Consider the following 18458-nt stretch of genomic DNA (forward strand, 5'->3'; position numbering starts at 1 on the left):
AAACATATCGAGTCCATATATTTTATTCCAGGGAACATCAAGTGAGATGACTGACTTTGCCAAGAGGGCCCACAAAGCTGAACTTACGTGCCGGGACATGGGGGGGGCTCAGAAAGGGCCTGACAAGAAGTGGTAGCAAACCGAAGGAGGGATGAGTCTTGAATGCTATTTGGAGCTAACGCACATTAAGACGAGGGGGCACATATTTTGAACTGATGGAAGGTACACTTGGATCCAACGTTTTCAGAGTGACCAACACATGGATCGGACTTGTGGGTGAGCTGATGTATGAACCCAAATAAGTCAGGAGAATTGAATGTTGCCACCGTGGACTGGAGGGTGGGTGGGGGGGTATGTGATGTAGGAACCGCAAGTCCTTTCGAATGAAGGAACTGGGATGGGCCAAGTAGCTTTCCTCAACTGCAAAATGATCTTTTCAAGAGGTGGTCAGACATGGTATGGGAGCTAAACATATATATTAAACGATCATTAAGCTCCCTCAAATCGTCAGGCAAATCATCTGCAACTCCTAAATGCTCATTTAAACATTTTTTTTTTTAAAAAATGCACGGACAATTTGAGGGAAAAAAATCAAGCTCAAAGAGACTTTCTAAATTAAAATCAACGGTCCACTTTAACCAAACAGGCTTACGTAGATTCAGACAAAGGAAATAAACTTTTGAGGCTATAATTCCCTCAACTGTACTGAAAACAGGGAAAGAGTCCTCCAGCAAAGACAATACCAGTTGGTTGGCTGTTTCAAACCTTGCACAGTTCAACATTTCATACACATCAATCATTAACAGGAAAAAGTTCATTTGGAAGGGTTAGTTGTTTTTCGCAAAGAAACAAAAACTTCAAGCAACAACACTACAAGACAGAAGTCACAGCATTCCAAATACGTTCCAAAAAATAAAAAAACCTCCCATTCCAACTCCTGAACTGAATGAAACATGCATCGGGATGGAGAAAAGACACGCGTGGTCACTTGACAAGCCTGAAAAATACTGCACAGTGCACGGAAACATAAGACCAAACCAGATTCTTACATGAAGCGAAAAAGAAAAAAGATGGCATTTAATGTTCGGCTGTCTTATTCCTTTTTAAATATACAGTTAAAGGATCCCAATGCCTTAACCTGACATTTAGGAATTTCTAATCAGAGAATGCCAAATTAATGGCTGAAGTCTTTGCTTTGTGCTACGTCACTTGGTTCACTATATTTGAGAATGCCCAATTAAATAGCTGACTTCACTAACACTAGCTGCCATGCCAGGACTCTCTGGTGCCTCCTAGTTGTTCACATCTATTTAGGTGTCAGGAGGAAATTGTTGTCATGTAGAAAGTGCGGCAGCCAATTTACACGCAGCAAACTCCCACAAACAGCAATACGATAATGACCAGGTAATCTGTTTTTGTGATGTTGGTTGAGGGATGAATATTGGCCAGGACACCACGGAAAAACCCCCCTGCTCCTTTTCAAAATAGCCCCATGGGATCTTTCGTATCCACTTGAGGGGGCAGATTGATCCTCGGTTCGATGTTTCAAGGGGAAGACCCTCCACCAGAGCAGTACTTCCTCAGTCAATCTAGATTTTGTGCTCAAGTCTCTGGAATGGGCTTGAACTCACAAAGATTGAGTGAAACTCCTTTTATTCGGTGCCCAATAAGCTTGGCCTCCATCTCCCCTTTGCAGGGCTGTCCAAGATTTGGAGTTTGTAGGTCATTGTATGCATCGCTTTGAGCTTAAGGAGTGACACATGAAGTCCCAATAACTTTCAAATATTTCAAGTTGCCAGCAAATCTTGATGTTCTGATTTAGGATTGGGACTTATGCGATGAGGCACCAAGAACAGATTTGCCCAAACTTACAAAATTAAACATCGCAAACCAGCATAAAAAAAAAACTAAAAGCCTTCGAGGGGCCAGGGCCTGGGTGACGGTGGAAAGATGTTCTAGTCTTCCTTACTGCATTGGTGTAATAATTGGCTTCTTCCTCATCAGTCATCCCCATGCCAAGTTTCCTGTGCATTGCTGCTGACTGAGAGTAATTTTGGGCCACGGACTAACGCCCAATCAGAACAGATTTCAGGCTGGTACAACTTATTTTGCACATAGGAAGCACACAGTCACCGAGGGAAGAGATAGGCCCCAGTGTTGAAAGTTTTGTATTCCAATCCGTTACACCATCGAGCCATGTGAAATGTTACTTCAGATATTTTCAACTCTCTACATTTGAGATTTACAAGTGAAATTTGAAAACTTCTAAGAACTCCTACTTTTCCCCCACTGCTCCACAAATTCCTTTCAAACAGAGCCTTAGGAGGGAAAACGGTGGTTGGGATGGGTGGTGGGGGGGGCAATTTGAACCCTTAATTCAAGTTTTCATTGATTATAAGAGTTAATTTGCCACATTGATCTGAATCCATGAAGCCAGATCTCCCAAGTCAGTCAACAAGCTGTAGCAGGCTTTCCGATACTTGCACTGCCCTCACCATCCTCAAGACAAGGTTTGGGAGCGGTTTGTCTGTCAACCTTCAGTAGCTGCATCACCAAGGGACACAACAGGTCGACTATTAAGGGTCTGCCCTCACACATGGAAAGAAATTGGAAAAGCTCACTGCACTTTGACAATTTATCCAAATCCTTTCACACCCCCGCCCCCACCTCACTCAATTTGATAATTCTAGAGAAATCAGGAATTACTAATTCAGATTCTCCCCTCACAACATTAAGTGGATGGGGTAATGTGTAGAACATGTTTGGGTCCAAGCAAGGATTGAATTTGACGGCTTAAATGGGCCTTTCTTCATCCTTTTCCATATGCTGCCCTCTCATTGAGGCCTTTAAGATGGGGAGGAGAGCTGAAAAAACATCTTTCTGAAAACTTTGGGGGGGGGGGGGGGGGGGGTGGTGGTAGGACCCTGTTCAATAAACATATTTAAAAATGTATTTCAGAAACAGATGGTCAATGTAAACCGCTCCTGGTGACTGCCCTTGTGTATTGTGAAGATGAATATGAATGGCCACTGCCAGAGGGTTTGAGCAGGTTGCACATATTGATGCGTTATATTGGCAAAAGTGCCTGGCCCAATGTTTTCTACAAGACCAAACAGGATGACACAAAAAGGCTCATCTTGAATTATAAATGTGAATAATTGAACACAACTTCATCCTGAATGCATAACGCTTAAATTACTCTAGGCATAAGGTTAAGTAAGGTAACTTGTAGCATTCAACTTCCTCCCCACCCTGACACCACCCCGCCCTCCCCCCCCACAACAACAACCGAGGAACTGGATAAAGTTTAAATTCCTTTGGAAAAGCAGAGAAAGATATACATTTTGGGTGGATAACCAACTTCTCAGCATTCAGAGTGAGGAAAATTACCAAGGCGGGGGCAAAGAATCAGGATATCAGTGACCCAAAGCTGTGGTTGGTTTATGTGGATTTTGTAAACTCCGTGGCATTATTCTAGGAGGTGCAGGGTGATACCCCAGTGACCTGGCCAGTATAGGTCCCTCATCGCATGGGTCATCTCACGACTGCCTGCCGGACATGACACGCGTCATGACATATGCTTACATAGCAACAGTTGCTCCACTTCTGAGTAAATCATTATGTGGTGTGGGCAATTTTAAGATGCTGTACGAAGGCAGGTTTTACATATTATTCCTTCACATGGCAACGCTTTTGCTAATAAAAGAAATCAAAACGCTAATGTTACACTCAGCTGAAAGTTGAGCAGAGACGCTTCCGGAGACTGAGCTGGCTCAAATCGGGCGAGGTTTCCTGTGAAGAACATCCTTAACAGATCAAGTCTTTTGGAAATAGGGAGGCGGTGAGGCGTGATCCTCAGAGCACAAATTTGTCGGGAGATCAGGCGAGAAACACAAAAACGCTGTTATCCACTGAAGAGATTAATTTGTAGAGCAGTTGGGGTAGATAGTAGGGAATGACCCAAACAGAAAGCATTAGAGGCAGCAAGTGGACATCTTATCAACAATACTATATTTTTCTTCTTAGGAATTCTGGTATTCATTAACATATTTTCTTAATCCAGTGTGATAGGTAACATCAAAAAGATGTCCTCATTTAAAGGATCAGGGTGGAAGAACACATTTAGAGTGTCTAAAAGCATGGAGTTCAATTTTTCTCATGCAAGCCAACTTTTGTTTTGACGGCAAAATTTGCAAGCGGTTTTGTTTTTAACGGCAGTGACAGAATCCCTCGGAACCTCTCGCAGGGTCACAAAGCCAACACGGGCCTGTTTAAAAAGGAATAAAGCAGCTTTCTACACAACCTGTCCTCCTCCAACAACACCACCACCCACCCACCCGCCTCCCACCAAAAATGAAAGACAAATTGATTGAACTAATGGAATACATTACCATAGGAGGCTTATTCTCAGACTCCTTCAAACAAAAAGCGATGGCATGCTGAATGCAATGGCAAAAAAAGGAAGAAGCATAAACGCAGTGTACTAGGGCTCAGCCACTTGAAAAAAAGAGCTGAGATCTGTCAGGTGATCAGCATGCAGCCAACATTTGGCTAAAACAGGGTGGGGAAACAGATTGGTGTCTCTTAGTTCATTCCATTGGTTGTGCTGACATTGGTGGGTCTCTCCGCAATTTGCTAAAGTTTTCCTCACTTGCCTGACCTTCCCCTTCCTCCAAATTACTCGTGATATCTAATTAATCATTAGTTGACCTGCTTAGGGTCAATTTTTTGCCCATCTGTGCACCTACTGCTCTCCAAAAGAAAACGCACCCACCTCTTCTGAATGTGTCCACTCATGTTCAGATATGAATTTTTATAATCCCTCCATGATTTCGCCAAATTTGACTCTTCTTCATGCAAGTCCAGACAGTTCAATGTTAGCAGCTTATTTAACTGGGGGGAAATGGAGTCATTACTGATCCTATTTTTACACTCATGTCCCCAGGTACCCATCAGGCTCAATGGACGTGAACCAAGACTGCAAATCATGGCTGATCTGTCCTCCTCTAACCCAATGACTTTGGAGACCAACTCTTGCATTCCTACTGACTGATTACCTGGCTATAGGAAAAAAATGGAACAAGAGTAGCCCATTTAGCCCCTCAAGCTAATTCCACTAACAGACCAATGGTAGAAACTAGCCAAGCCCTGATTAGTAGTAAGAATGCTTTTCCTGCTGGAGTATCTAGAACTAGGGGTCACAGCCCTGAAAACAAGGGGTTTCCATTTAGGACTGAGATGAGTTTCTTAACTCAAGGGGTTGTGAATCATTGGAATTCTCTACCCCAAAGAGCTGTGAATGCTCCACTATATAAGACAAAGATGATGGCTTTTTGGATATCAACAGACACAGGGATAATGTGTGAAGGTTGAATTGAGGTAGAAGATCAGCCCTGATCTTATTGAATGGTGGAGTAGGCTCAAAGGGCTGAATGGCCTACTCCTATTTCCTATATTTGTCCGTTCTTATAAGAATGAACAGGTTTGGAACATGCAGTTCCTGAGGTGGTGGTTTTCTTGCTTAGCCATTGATTATAGAGAAAAATCAACATTAAAAGAAGTTCTATCATTGCCCTATGCTTTTTTCTAAAATTTTGGATTGGAGAATCCTTCCCCTTCGTGTTTTGAAGCTTCTTTTCCCTAATACCTTCCCAGTTAACATGGCTCAAATGATCATGTGTTGGGATATGGATGCCACAGGCAAGTGTGTAGTTATTACCCATGTCTCATTATTCTGGGGCATCAAGTGTCAACCACAGGCTAGGACTGAAGTCACACCTAGGTCAAAAACCTAACTCTCCCTAATGCACCCCTACTCTCCACACACACCTACACACCCACACACCTACACACACACACACACCTACACACACCCGGGACACATTTGTCATACCAGCTCAAATAGTCAGTGTTTTTTAAAACTCAATTTCACATGCCATGATGGGATTTGAACCTCTAACCCCTGGGTTGCTATCCTAATACCACAAATGGTACAATACTTTACCCAGTTCCAGCTTTCTTGGCCTTACTGTCTATAAAGCTCATTTTGGCTCCATCTTGCTTACAGAATCTTGGCACCTTGGAGCAGATTGTAATACTAAACCAAGCTCTGATATATGGGTGTGTGTGTGACTTCTTCTCTCCCCCAGATTACTAACTCTGGAGTGATCTGAAGATAAAACTCATCTCATTAACCATTCCATTCCCAACTTGGCAGAGGGAGAACACCCCTCATCACCCCACTGGGGAAACGGCTCCGAAGAGCAGCTTTCCAAATCCTACTCCCCTTCCTTGGACAAGGCAGATGCTAACCCTCAATCCCAAACACATGGAGCAGAGACTCGAGTGAAAGATGAAAAAGTGAAAACATCCAACAGAATGATCTAAGAGACACGCCACACAATTTAAAAAGTATTAAAATCTTAACAATGGAGATATAGTATTAACATTCACTCTCAAAGCAAAGGATTCTGGGATCGCCAACTACCTTGGCTCAATGCTCACAGTAGATGGTCAGTTTAAAATGGGCTCAGTTGCAATGAATCACAGACAGAGCAAGAAAACGTAGCATGAGCATTTTCTAAAATCTATGCATTAGGAAGTCTCAATTAATTATAGAACAGTCAGAATTCCTTTTTACTGCCCATCATGTCGCATTAAGATGAAAACAAAACGAGGACTGATGCAGTGAGTTAGAAACACCATTAAAAATCTAAGTATCCTCGACGTCAGCATTATGGCCCCTTGATTGGAACACTGCTCGCTAAGCCATAATTTCTGATGCAACATTTGCCATAACTACCAGGGGTAAAAAAAGAATCCGGGAAGATACGTTGGCCCTAACGCACCTCTCCACTACCTGCTTTTTCTTTGCATGCCTGACAAAGTGATGTTGTAGAAAACTCTCTGGCACACGCCTCAACCACCGGTCTTGAGATTGGTGGCAGCTGAAGTCTTAGCTTGGTCTTAAAACGGATTTTTTCATCAACAAGGGAGTCAAGGTTGATGGGGGGGACAGGTGGGAAAGTGGAGTTGAGGCCACAATCAGATCAGCCACGATTTTAGTGAATGGCAGAGCAGGCTCGAGGGGCCAATTCTCCAAATTCTTGTGAATTCAATAACAAACCACCCAGCCAACTGGGAGAAGTTTGTCTCACAGCTTATAAAAAACACAAGAGTGGCTTATAAAAAAAGTTGGCGCTGCCTAACTCCAATATCATTCACCTAACTACAAAGCTGCAGGAATCAAAGAGGAAAAATGTCCTTTCCCTCACGGACAGTTTAAGCTCCATTTCCCACTTTTTAATCCACCTTGTGCTCCGTTCTCTTATCTATCTTTCTGTTTCCCATAGGTTTAGTTTGGTGATTTTCTTTGTGAGTACTCCTACCTTTCCTCTGATCGCCCTCTACTAGAGTCTTCTCCTTGATGTTTATAGGGTTTGTGTAGATGTGGGCTTGAATTAGTCTTTAAGAGTAAAATCAATTGCTTAACTCCTTCCCCCACCCACCATAAATAATCCTGTTGGTTTATAACACAGGATGTCTGAGCCAAACAGGCCACCTCTAGTGTGCATTGAGTTAACTGATCTCAGCCACAGCCACAGCTAACAAGCTACAATTAGCCTCTTTGTTTTGTGGAGAGGGAGTGGGAAGTAGGTGGGTGGAGAAACACAACTTAGCTTCTCTTTACCTCCTACCCCACCAATAGACCACTGCTTGGGTTGCCAACTCTGGTTGGATGTACTCCTGGAGATTCATGACCTCATGTCTTCAACCACCCACCCCGTAAAACAATTTTCTCCCCCACCTACAACATTATTTTGTAGCTAATAAGTGATCAAAGAAAACAAAAAGCTAAACTTTCTACATGTCCCTTATGATTTGACTCCTGGGTTTGTGGCTCGCAGCCAGGAACTCAATCTTCAATTCCTGGAGCCTCCAGGATTTTCCTGATGGGTAGCTAACCCTATCATTGCTGGAAGAGAACACAACCAGGAAGGAGATAAATATCAGAACCAGCTGCGGTGCTCCTTCTGGTCATGTGGCCTACCAGTATTGACCAGTGACACTGGGAATAATGGCCACCTAGACCGAACCGGCCCAGTTATATGCCCCTCCAAGACCTTTCAGATCTCCTACAAGGGGCAACAGGACACAGTGGCAGCAGCAGGTACCATCCACAAGGTGCAAGGCAGCAATTCGCAAAGGCCCCCTTGACAACACGTTCCAAACCCACGACCTCTACCACCTAGAAGGGCAGCAATTACATGGGAACACCACCAGCTGTAACCTCCCCTCCAAGCCACTCACCATCCTCAATTGAAGCTATAACACCGTTCCTTCACTGTCGCTGGGTCAAAATCCCAGAACTCCCTCCCTAACGGCACCTTGGGTGTACCTACACCACATGGACTGCAGCAGTTCAAGGCAGCAGCTCACCACCACCTTCTCAAGGATGGGCAATAAACACTGGCCTACATCCCATGAAAGAATAAAAAAAGGGGAGTTGGGAAGATCAAAGGTATCCATGAGCCACCTTCCAGTAGCAAAGTCGGATAACCGATACATGAGAATCAGGCAATTATTTACCTGCTTGCCTGTCCTGGGACAGATCAAGGAAGAAAGTGAGGCATCAGGAAAAATAAAATGAAAGTGAATCTCAGGCCAAGTAAAGTCAGAAAGGAAATTAATAATTGCATTGTTTAATTCACTGTTAGGCTTACAGAATAAAGGCAGATAGTTAGAGTTACGCTCCAGATCAGATGTGACCTAATTAAATGCTGATACTGAATGGCCTTCTCTTGTTCCAGGTGTAGAGCCTTTTGTTCATGGAATGGATCCAATTCTAGTTTGCGCTTCACAATAGGTTTCAGACATATTCACCATGCAGCACAGTCTCTTCTATATTTTCCATTCCATATACCCACAGAGGTGGTGGCATAGTGGTAAAGTCACTGGACTAGTGCTCTGGGCCCTGAGTTCAAATCCCACCATGGCTTTAATTTAAAAAAAAATGTCTGGAATTGTACGATAATCCATAGTGAACATAAAACTATTGTTGATTGTCGTAAAAACACATCTAGTTCGCAAAATCTGCCGTCCTTACCCAGCCTGGCCCACATGTGGCTGCAGACCCCCAACAACGTGGTTGACTCTTAACTGCCCTCTGAAGTTGCCTGGCGCTCAATTCAAGGCCAATTAGGGATGGGCAACAAGGTATGTTGCTCCCATGACAGAATAAAGAGAAAAAACACCAATTTGTTGAAATTTAGAGGAAGGTAGAGCAGCGGAATGCAACTTGGCATTTCTCTGTAATAACAGCAATAGTGGACGATGTACTTGACAGGGCATCACTAGCTCCCTCACCTTACGTTTTAACCTCTAAGAAGCTTTATAAATACCTTGCGAACAAGTAACCCAGTGTAACTCCTTTCACCAATATGGGAAAATAATATGGAGGCAATTTTAATGTGCCCCCTCTCACCCATCACCCCCCATGCCTACTGTCCCCACCCACCCATTGGGAAGCAGTCAGAGTCTGGCACAATGGTAACTCCATTAAAGTCAGTTGAGAACAATATTGGGTGGGATGTTGCACCCAGTTCCACACCCGGTGAGTTAGGTTAAAATTAACCCTGTACTCGCCACTCTATCTCTTGTTCCCTAGAAAAGCTGCCAGTGGAGGCCAAGGTTCCTGTGGGGCTGCTCACTTCACAATACCACCACATCAACCCACAACACTGCTCCAGAGAAGAAGTGTAAATTTTCTTTACACATAGGGGTGCTGAACCACAAAATATAGTACAACAGAAGTGGGTCAGGCAAAAACCATTGCATCTTTTAAAGGAAAATTGGATAAATATTTTAAGCAGATCATCTGCAAACATCAATGGTCAGATCAATCCTTTGCAAAGGCACACAAAATAAAAGAGCACAGGTTATTGAAGGCACGGTCAAAATAGAGATATGGCTGCACTCAGTGTGGCTGTACCCGAATCGGTGAAGCCTCATTAAACAGGAGCACGAGATAGAGATGGAGCTACAACCCTGGATCTCCAACCTTCCTTTGGGGCAGGACAATGCATGCATCTCCACTGAACATGTCTTACAAAGAATTGAACAGCATTGGTGAACGAGTTAATTTTTTAAATCCTGCCACGACTGAGCACAGAGTTCCACAAAACCCAGCCAATTGACAGTTAGGGGGTCTGCAGGCATGTCTAGTGGGGAAATGCAGCAGAGGGTTGCTGGATTAGCTACATCATCTGTGGCAGCATGAGAGATGCTAAAATTTACCTCAGTAACTGTGGGCTTGGAGCAAAGCTAGGGGTGCATCAATCAGGGAGTCAGCTTCAGATCACTAATGAATAAACCTCCTCCCCCCAACTCCAACCCAGTCCTGAAAACATGGACATCAAGAGCAGTCCGAACTTTGATGCCCCATGTTGGAACAATCACATGACTTGTTACGTGGAGCGTGACAATGTGGACAATATGAGTGGAGTCGCTGAGGACTCTCAGCCCTGACATGCCTTCAGGGCATGCAGAGGAAGGAGAGAAAATGGAAATATTTCTCCCTAAGCTACAGGGAGATGTAAACAAAGGAATATGGGCAGATGAAACAAAGAGCGAGGCCAGAAGAAACATTGCCAACATTTGGGTTTGAAAGAGTTGAAGCAAATTCAAATCACAATGTTTAAGAGGGAGAGAGACAAGGGGGAAACAGGAGAACAGGGAGATGGAACTAAAGTAGGCAGCTTTGCTGTGAGGCCAACATCGATATGATAGGACAATGGGAGTCCTTTCTGTGCTATGCTCACTAAACCTAGAATCAGAGATGCCTGCCAGTCATTAACACAAGAAATGGCCAGAACTAATTTTAGTTTCAATTTGTTTCACCTAGAACAAAATGGCAGAGGAATGCCAAATTCACCGCAGTCGCATGTCCCCTCATGAGGAACTTGTATCAGCACTTAATCCTTAAGCGCAGCCACTTGGGCATGAGTTCTTCCTGAGGCCATTGCTGCTGCACATAATGAAGCAATTTATATGCAGATATGAGAGAATGCAAGGAGACCCGTTGCCCAAAATAACAAATGTGAAGAAGCTCATCAGCAGTGTCTTGCTGAAGCAAGAATGACATCCTGTCGTACAACACAAATATGAAGCAATTGCCCAGATAGAACTGAGTGCCTAGATCGTGTCACAAAAAGTGTGCCATCTTTAACAATAAATCGTTGGGGGGACATAAATAAATAAATAAATAAAATTATGCATTCCTTTGGTGCTCTCAAGCATGTTTTGGTTCTTCCCTCTGCACAGATTTGCACGTTACGAGTGTCATCTGAACGTCATAATCTGTGCTCCATTTTAGCCTCTCTCTCTCTCTCTCTCTCTCTCTCTCGAGTTTCCACTAAGAGAGATGGTCAGAGCAATGAACGTCTTGATTTTTGCTATAGTTGATAACTCCAACCAGTTTCACTTCTCTTCACCTGACCTTTCTCGTCTTAGCCTCTCTCACACACTTGAGATGCTCCACCGAATCACAAGAGCAGCGAACTGGCAAGTGTGACCAACCCAAGGCTTGGAGCACAGCTCGGGCTATCCAAAAGGGCAGCCCAGCTAACCAACCAAGAGGTGCCACTTCACAGTGCATTTGACTTTAACACACTTTCGCTACCTGGGTGTGCCGTTTAAACCACCGCTGATATTCCTGCCCAATTCAACAAGATGACTTCAGTCTGCCAGAATAAACTGACAAAAGCTCCAATACTTTCATGGGATGATACCATCCCCAAGATTGTTTCGCAAATCTTTGGCCGGGATTTTCCAGCCCCGTCGTGGTGGGACCTGCCTTAGGAGATTTGGCGGCCCAACTAAAAGTCCTTCGGCTTTCGGCAGGGCCGGACAATCCCAGCCTTTGGGTGGGAAACAAATGATCCACACTATGGACCCTAACAAGAAACTCATTGAAAAATCACCCCCCCCCCTCCCCAAAAAAAGTCCACCACACCCATCATGAATGCCCCTTTAAGAGAGCATTTTGTTTGCCCGTTAATTGGTTAAACTAACATCCGAGAGTTTGCCTACGTATAGTTGCGGCACTTCAAAAATAATTCATTGTGTGAAGTGGTATAATGTGATATTTTGATGCTATAAGGCTGCATTGTAAATTCAAATGTTGTTCCTGTATGATAAAATCCTGCACAATAAGCAATCCCAGCATCCTTTGCTTCTTGAGCGTCACATCATGCAGTCCGTCTCCCCTCCAATCCCACCAGAAGGGTCATGGGATTGAAAAGAAAAAAGAACACGCACTGTGCAACTCTAGCCAACAGTTTTAAATATCGTCTCAATAAAATGAGGCTTCTTTTTGTTTTAAAAAAAAGGAAAACCAACGGGAGCAAGAGTCAGGGTCGGAGGGGAGATGCAGTAAAAGTTGAGAGGTGGACTTACAGGAACTAGCTTCCAATACCATTTGGTGGGACACTGGTGAGGACAGTGTGTCACAGAGGAAGAGAGATCAAAGGTCAAATGGGGCAGCGGCAAAGAGAAAGGAGGGAAAAGAGGAGAAGCATTGAATTTCATAATATTAGAAGTACTTCAGACGTCAAGCAGTACTAGAAATATTAAACACACGTTAAATATAAATATTCAAAGCTCAATTAGGCAAGATATGCAGATTCAGATTTCACTAGGCACAGTCAAAAATACAGAAATGGAACCCCCATCGTCACTTTTTCTTAATGACCTTGTTAACGTGCATTGCTACATTTAGTGATGTGCATCTATAGTTTGCAGAAACCACTTTAATTGCTGGTCTGAGAGAATTGCAACCGTCTTTCAGCGACATCAATGGGGAAGAGTTTTGGTGCTGCACAAAAACCCACCAACCATAATTCATTCCGAGTGGAGGTGCTGCAAGTAATCCCTTCCCTCTTACATTCTCTGATCCATGCTCCATTGTCTCTTCCTTATATTGTTCCTTCCCAGGGTCAGAAAAGGGTGTTGTCGACAGGGCCAACATTTACTGGCCCGTCCACGCACCCAGGGCTCTTGTGGTGCAGCCTGAAAGCCAAAAACTGGGTCTAAAAAGGTCACAAGGTTGGAGGGAAGTCCTTTCACTGTGCCTATCTGCTCACCAACCTGGCTCCTCAAAGAAATACCACACGGGGCAGTGACTAAACAAAGATCATTACACAACACGGTCACAAATTGTACAGAAAGTCAGGCATGCACAAGAGGCTAGATTTGGAGGAACTCACGTTGTAGGGCTGGAAGAGACTAGGGTACAGACAACACAATTTTGGATGAGACACCGAGGGATTCCACTTACTTTCCCTCAAAACTACTGCCACATTTAACGTGCTACATGAATCCAAACACAGCAGGCACAAGTAACTCCACGTGCTTCGTTATTAATAAAAAAAAAACCATTGACAAAGCTACTAGAGAGCGTCGTGACAGTCTTGACATCACGAGTCACCAGTTAACTGAACACAACATTCAGGCCAAGTCGATCATACATGCCACATTTAAAGGAAATGTCTACTGGGTGACTAGTCGACATGGAACGAATCGAAACGTCTCACCTTCAACTTCAATCAGCACCCATCACTGCCAACCCCTTGCCCCAAACACATTTAGGCTGTGGTGTAGAGTTGCTTGGCCAAATATTCAAGGCATCTCTGTTGCCATATTGAGTGGTTTGGCTCCAGTTCAATGAAAGCAGCCACAAGACAAAGAACCTTAGAAGCAGCTCTGGCCAAAACCCAAATGCTCACATCAGTTAGAATTAAAACAAAATGGATTTTACGCCAAAGTGTAAAAGTAAGCTCTCCCAATGCAATGTGGACTAATTATAGAACCTCTTAACATGGAGGGATAATTGGGGTCTTTCCTTCTAGTCCAGGGAATGAAGAACAGAGAGCTGTTAGAGAGGGCCCCATCATTGCTCTATTCCAATTACTCCCCTGTTAACCAATGGGCTTGGAAAATGACCACTTGAGTGGCTAAATTCATCCCGTAATCTAATTCTGATCACCCCATTTGACTTACAGGAGTTCACAGATCTCTCTCGCTTCTCCCTAAAAATCCACAATAGATGAAGGTGTGGCTCCATAATCACTGAATAGTGTTAAATGCTGGTTAAAAGGGAACAGCTCTGCCAGTAACTGACTGTACTTCTGCAATGTAAATGGGCTTGGGAAACTAGCCAGAATGGTGTGGACACCTTCCTCTCCTAGCAATGGCAGTGGGAGATAGACACCTTCAGATAAAAGGCTCGTGCTGTCAGTAAATCAAAAGGAGAATTACTCAAAGAGCATTTCCAGCCTGAGGTAAACAATAATCCTGAGCAGATTCTGTTCAATCCAAGAAGACTAGAACCTCTGGGCCTTGGGTTGGGCAGGGGGTTCTTGGGATATTTCTTCAGGGGTCAACTTCACACACAGAAAAGCTTCTCTTGCTACCTATTGCGAAGTTACTTTCTCCTCCTTGGTGTTAGAGTCTCCCCAGGTTGTGCCCACAGTCTTGCCCCTGCGCCTCTCTCAATTCCAATGTAGCACAAGCCTCTTGAAGACACTAGAGGATTTTGCTTGTCCCATTCACCCACCAATCACAGCATAGCTGAGATGAAGAGGTCCAATATTACAGGCCACAAATACACTACATTAGAGCTTCATGAAAATCTATCACTTCTACAATTCAGGTACAAGATGTCCATCAAATCCAACCCATACAATGTGGAAAATAAAAAGCTACAATGCTTAATCTCAAGGAATCTTCTCACTTGGTACCATTTGGAACTTTCCCAGAAACACGTGGCCTTACTAAACTCTCATCTTTCAAAAAAAAAAACTCTCCCTTCAGCTGTTCTTTTGGTCCCTGTCCTCACCCTTAGCATTTCTACTTCAACCCTCCTGTCTCTTAAGTACTCCACAACCTGCCTTCCATAGAAGACATTAATGAAAACATAAGCTCCTGTAGTGGTCATAGTCAATACTTTGTGCATTACAAAGTGACATGTAAAAAGTCACCTTTGATCAAATGTCCAAGCTGGGCACCTTGGACCATTTCTATATCATGTAACTGGAATATTAATCTACTTATTGGATGGCAGTGCACAGAGTTACCACTGTTCAATGGCCAGGACTAAAGAGAAATCACTCAAAAAATGCCAAATGCTAGTTACAGATGTGAGACTAGGGAAGAACCATCATTATATCACCAGCCTACAAAAACTCAAGCCATTGGCTGATAATATACAGTAAAGATTAAGGCCATGGTCTCGAAGTCTTGAATCTCTTGCACATTAAACCTTTAACTAGTGATGATAAAATCTTCCAGTTGTAGCTTTCTGCTCTCTACCCTTTCTGCTCTCTACACTTTTTTTAAGATCAAGCCTCAACTAGATCATCACACACCAGTGACCCTGGGACATTTGGCCTCTGAATTCCAGATTCTCCTCACTAAATTGGGATACCCAAAAAAAGTGAAAATTTTTTTTAAAAAACCACAACTCCTTAGGGCAGCAAAGACAAAAACATGAGGCAGGGGTTTGGAAAAATCATTCAGTAAACTAACTTTAAGACAAGGCAGGAAACAGTCTGAAAAAACATTAGCAACAGGTGAAAAGCCCATGACTACAATCACAAGCTTAAATGTTTATCAGTTAGATGCCTACCCCTTGGTTTGTTGAATTGTCTATGCCAGGCTGGTGTCTCAGCTGGTGTAACCGTTCAGAGACATCTTTTAATTTCTGGTTTATCTGAGAAATAAAATTTTTCAAATATCATAACGTGCTAAATGCAAATTTATCGCATTCCGACAAAAATAAGTTGTACCTCAATTAGATCTTTACAGACAGCAACAATCCAACAAATTTACAACATTTTCCATTTTAGATTACAGCGTTTCGAGTCACCTGACAATTAGTTACTTACACTCAAAGGATGCTATGTAGAAAGTACAGCACAGGGACAGGCCATTCAGCCCACTACTGGTGTTTGCACTTAATATGAGTTGTCTCCCACTCCTCTGCATCTAATCCCATCAGGAATAGGAGGAGAGGCTTTCTCCCTCACATGGTTATCTTGCTCCCCTTTAAATACATCGATGCTGAGTCTCAACCACTCCTTGTGGTAGGAAGTTCAACATTTTGCACAATCCCATGGCAAAGTAATAGCAGTGTTGAGGATAGGTTCTGGGCAATGCTTGCAAGATTGCAATGATCAAGAAAGGGCCTGACATCATCTGTTGGACAAGAACCATGCGCACAGTTTGACAATAAATGTGATTCTAGATCAGCTTGGAAATGATGTTCCCACTTTAGAAAATAGAAAAATGAAAGTTTTCACCAAAACTCAGCTCCTAAAACAGTAAGGTTTGACCCACCTTCAACGAACACTTCCACCTACTCAGTCACAAGCAGATGGGCCCTCCATTCGTGAAGTCGGCATGATTCTATGTGTCATTAGCATCTCGAATCCCATGCCTAAGCCAATTCTATGTAGCCTAGGCAAGTCTAAAACCATTAATAGTGATGAAGTGAGTCTCCACCATCTCTGCCAGCTTGATGGAGCCCAGAAGGTCACCATAGTATAAAAAGGATCAAAAACAGAAAATGCTGGTAAAACTCAGCAGGTTTAACAGCATCGGTGGAGAGAAAAAAAAAGAGTTAACGTTTTGAGTCCTTATGACTCTTCTTCAGATACTCTCTGCACAGATGCTGTTAGGCCTGCTGAGTTTTTCCAGCATTTTCTGCTTTGGTTTCAGATTTCCAGCATCCGCGGTATTTTGCTTTTATCTTATAAAAAAGGATACACAGGCCAAAGGAGAAGGTACAAAAAAATAAGGATTTGTAGAATGATCGCAGCACCGAGGAAAGATTGAATAGGTTAGTTTGAGGAGTGACCTAATAAAGGTGGGGGAGGTTTGTGTGGGGCATCAACGCCAGTGTATACATCTTGAGCTGAATGGCTTGTTTCTGTGCTGTAAGTACTATACAATGCCAACATATTAACCCAAAAACGCAACCACAAAACGCTGTTCAGCCAGTAATTTAAAGTATTTGCAGTCACCTTTTGAAGGTGAATGCATCACAATGTTGACAAGGCACAACTTGATTAAGAAAGCCTTTTATTTAGTTTCTTGATGATGCCTGCCATAACCATTTATAAAAGCTAAACAAAACTGGAGTCAGACAGCTGGTCGACAATTAACCAGCATCTTCCCTTTGAAGGGATTAAACATCAACCCAAATCACAGCCAACAGCAAGCTCTGGGATTTGAGCCAATCACCATCTGGTCCCAACATCAGGACTAGTAGATCACAGGGAATGCCACACTCAACAAATCTACCCTGGTGATAAAAGGACTAAAATATTTCTGGCATTGGATGTTTGGCAAGCCCTCAAAAATGTTTTTCTTTTTAAAAAATACAATATTGTTACCTTATCAACCCAGAGCAGCAAATTGTATTCTGTGCTGGCTGGGGCTTGTTTTGATGGGCTGAGACTTGTGACCTCCTCAGTGTCTGCTGTCACCTTCCTGCCCCGCAGTGTTTCCATCATGTAGGTGGTCATCAGGGCATCAATAAGAGCCAAGTGGGCACCCTGGTTGGCAAAAGCAAAGATTGTGTTATTTATCCGCCTGCTTACTCTGACACGCACCACACTTAATGAGCCATCCACTTTACCATCATCACTACGAGAGCTGGTGGGTCAAACCCGCTAATCCTCGATGTCCTGAATTGAAATAACTTACTGAATGGAACAGAACTGCTGGTCGTATAGAAAACCAAGTGACTAAAAAGGGTAAAGTCACACTAAATCCACCACACGTTAACAATATTTTTAAAAATTGGTTGCTACAGATGACAAGCCTATATTGCTGAGTACTTTACCTCAACATTTTTAAGGCTCTCCCTCTTCAAGCTCAACTTAAGTTTGTAAATGTAAAATCTACACGTGGATCTAACCCTTGTACACTGGGTGTTCTTCCATGTCAAGCGGACACAGCAACAAAAATCACTTGCGCACCATCAGTCTTCACTGAACTCTTAGCAGCAACACTGACCGATATTTACCAGTTTTGCAGCTGCATTTAACCCATTTTGATCAAGACCTTTAACCAAGCTGACTGACCATTTGGTGCACAAATGTGACCGACCTTCATCTTGCAGAGATAGGGAGGGTTGTAGAGGCCAGAGGGGTTTACAGAGATAGGGAGCATTGTAGGGGCTGGAGGGGTTTACAGAGAAAGGGTGTAGAGGCTGGAGGATGATGCAGAGATAGGGAGGGTTGTAGAGGCTACCGGAGGTTAGAGATAGGGAGGGTTGTAGGGGCTGGAGGAGGTTACAGAGATAGGGAGGTTTGTGGGGGATGGAGGAGATTACATAGCTAGGGAGGGTTGTGGGGGCTGGAGGAGGTTACAGAGATCGGGAGGGTTGTCGCGGC

General features: G+C 43.5%; 1 protein-coding gene across 3 annotated transcripts in view; it reads right to left on the minus strand.

The window, feature by feature from the left end:
- camsap3 (calmodulin regulated spectrin-associated protein family, member 3) overlaps nucleotides 1–18458 on the minus strand; it is a 210603-nt gene that overhangs the window by 55720 nt on the left and 136425 nt on the right. For all 3 annotated transcript variants that reach the window (XM_041177237.1, XM_041177235.1, XM_041177238.1), the window contains 2 exons: nucleotides 17454–17615; nucleotides 15686–15769 (listed from right to left, as the gene is read on the minus strand). In XM_041177237.1, the coding sequence (XP_041033171.1) occupies nucleotides 15686–15769; nucleotides 17454–17615 (246 nt within the window). The remainder of the gene's footprint in view (nucleotides 1–15685; nucleotides 15770–17453; nucleotides 17616–18458) is intronic.

The sequence above is a fragment of the Carcharodon carcharias genome, chromosome 30 (assembly GCF_017639515.1).
Source record: "Carcharodon carcharias isolate sCarCar2 chromosome 30, sCarCar2.pri, whole genome shotgun sequence".
Lineage (NCBI taxonomy): Eukaryota > Metazoa > Chordata > Chondrichthyes > Lamniformes > Lamnidae > Carcharodon > Carcharodon carcharias.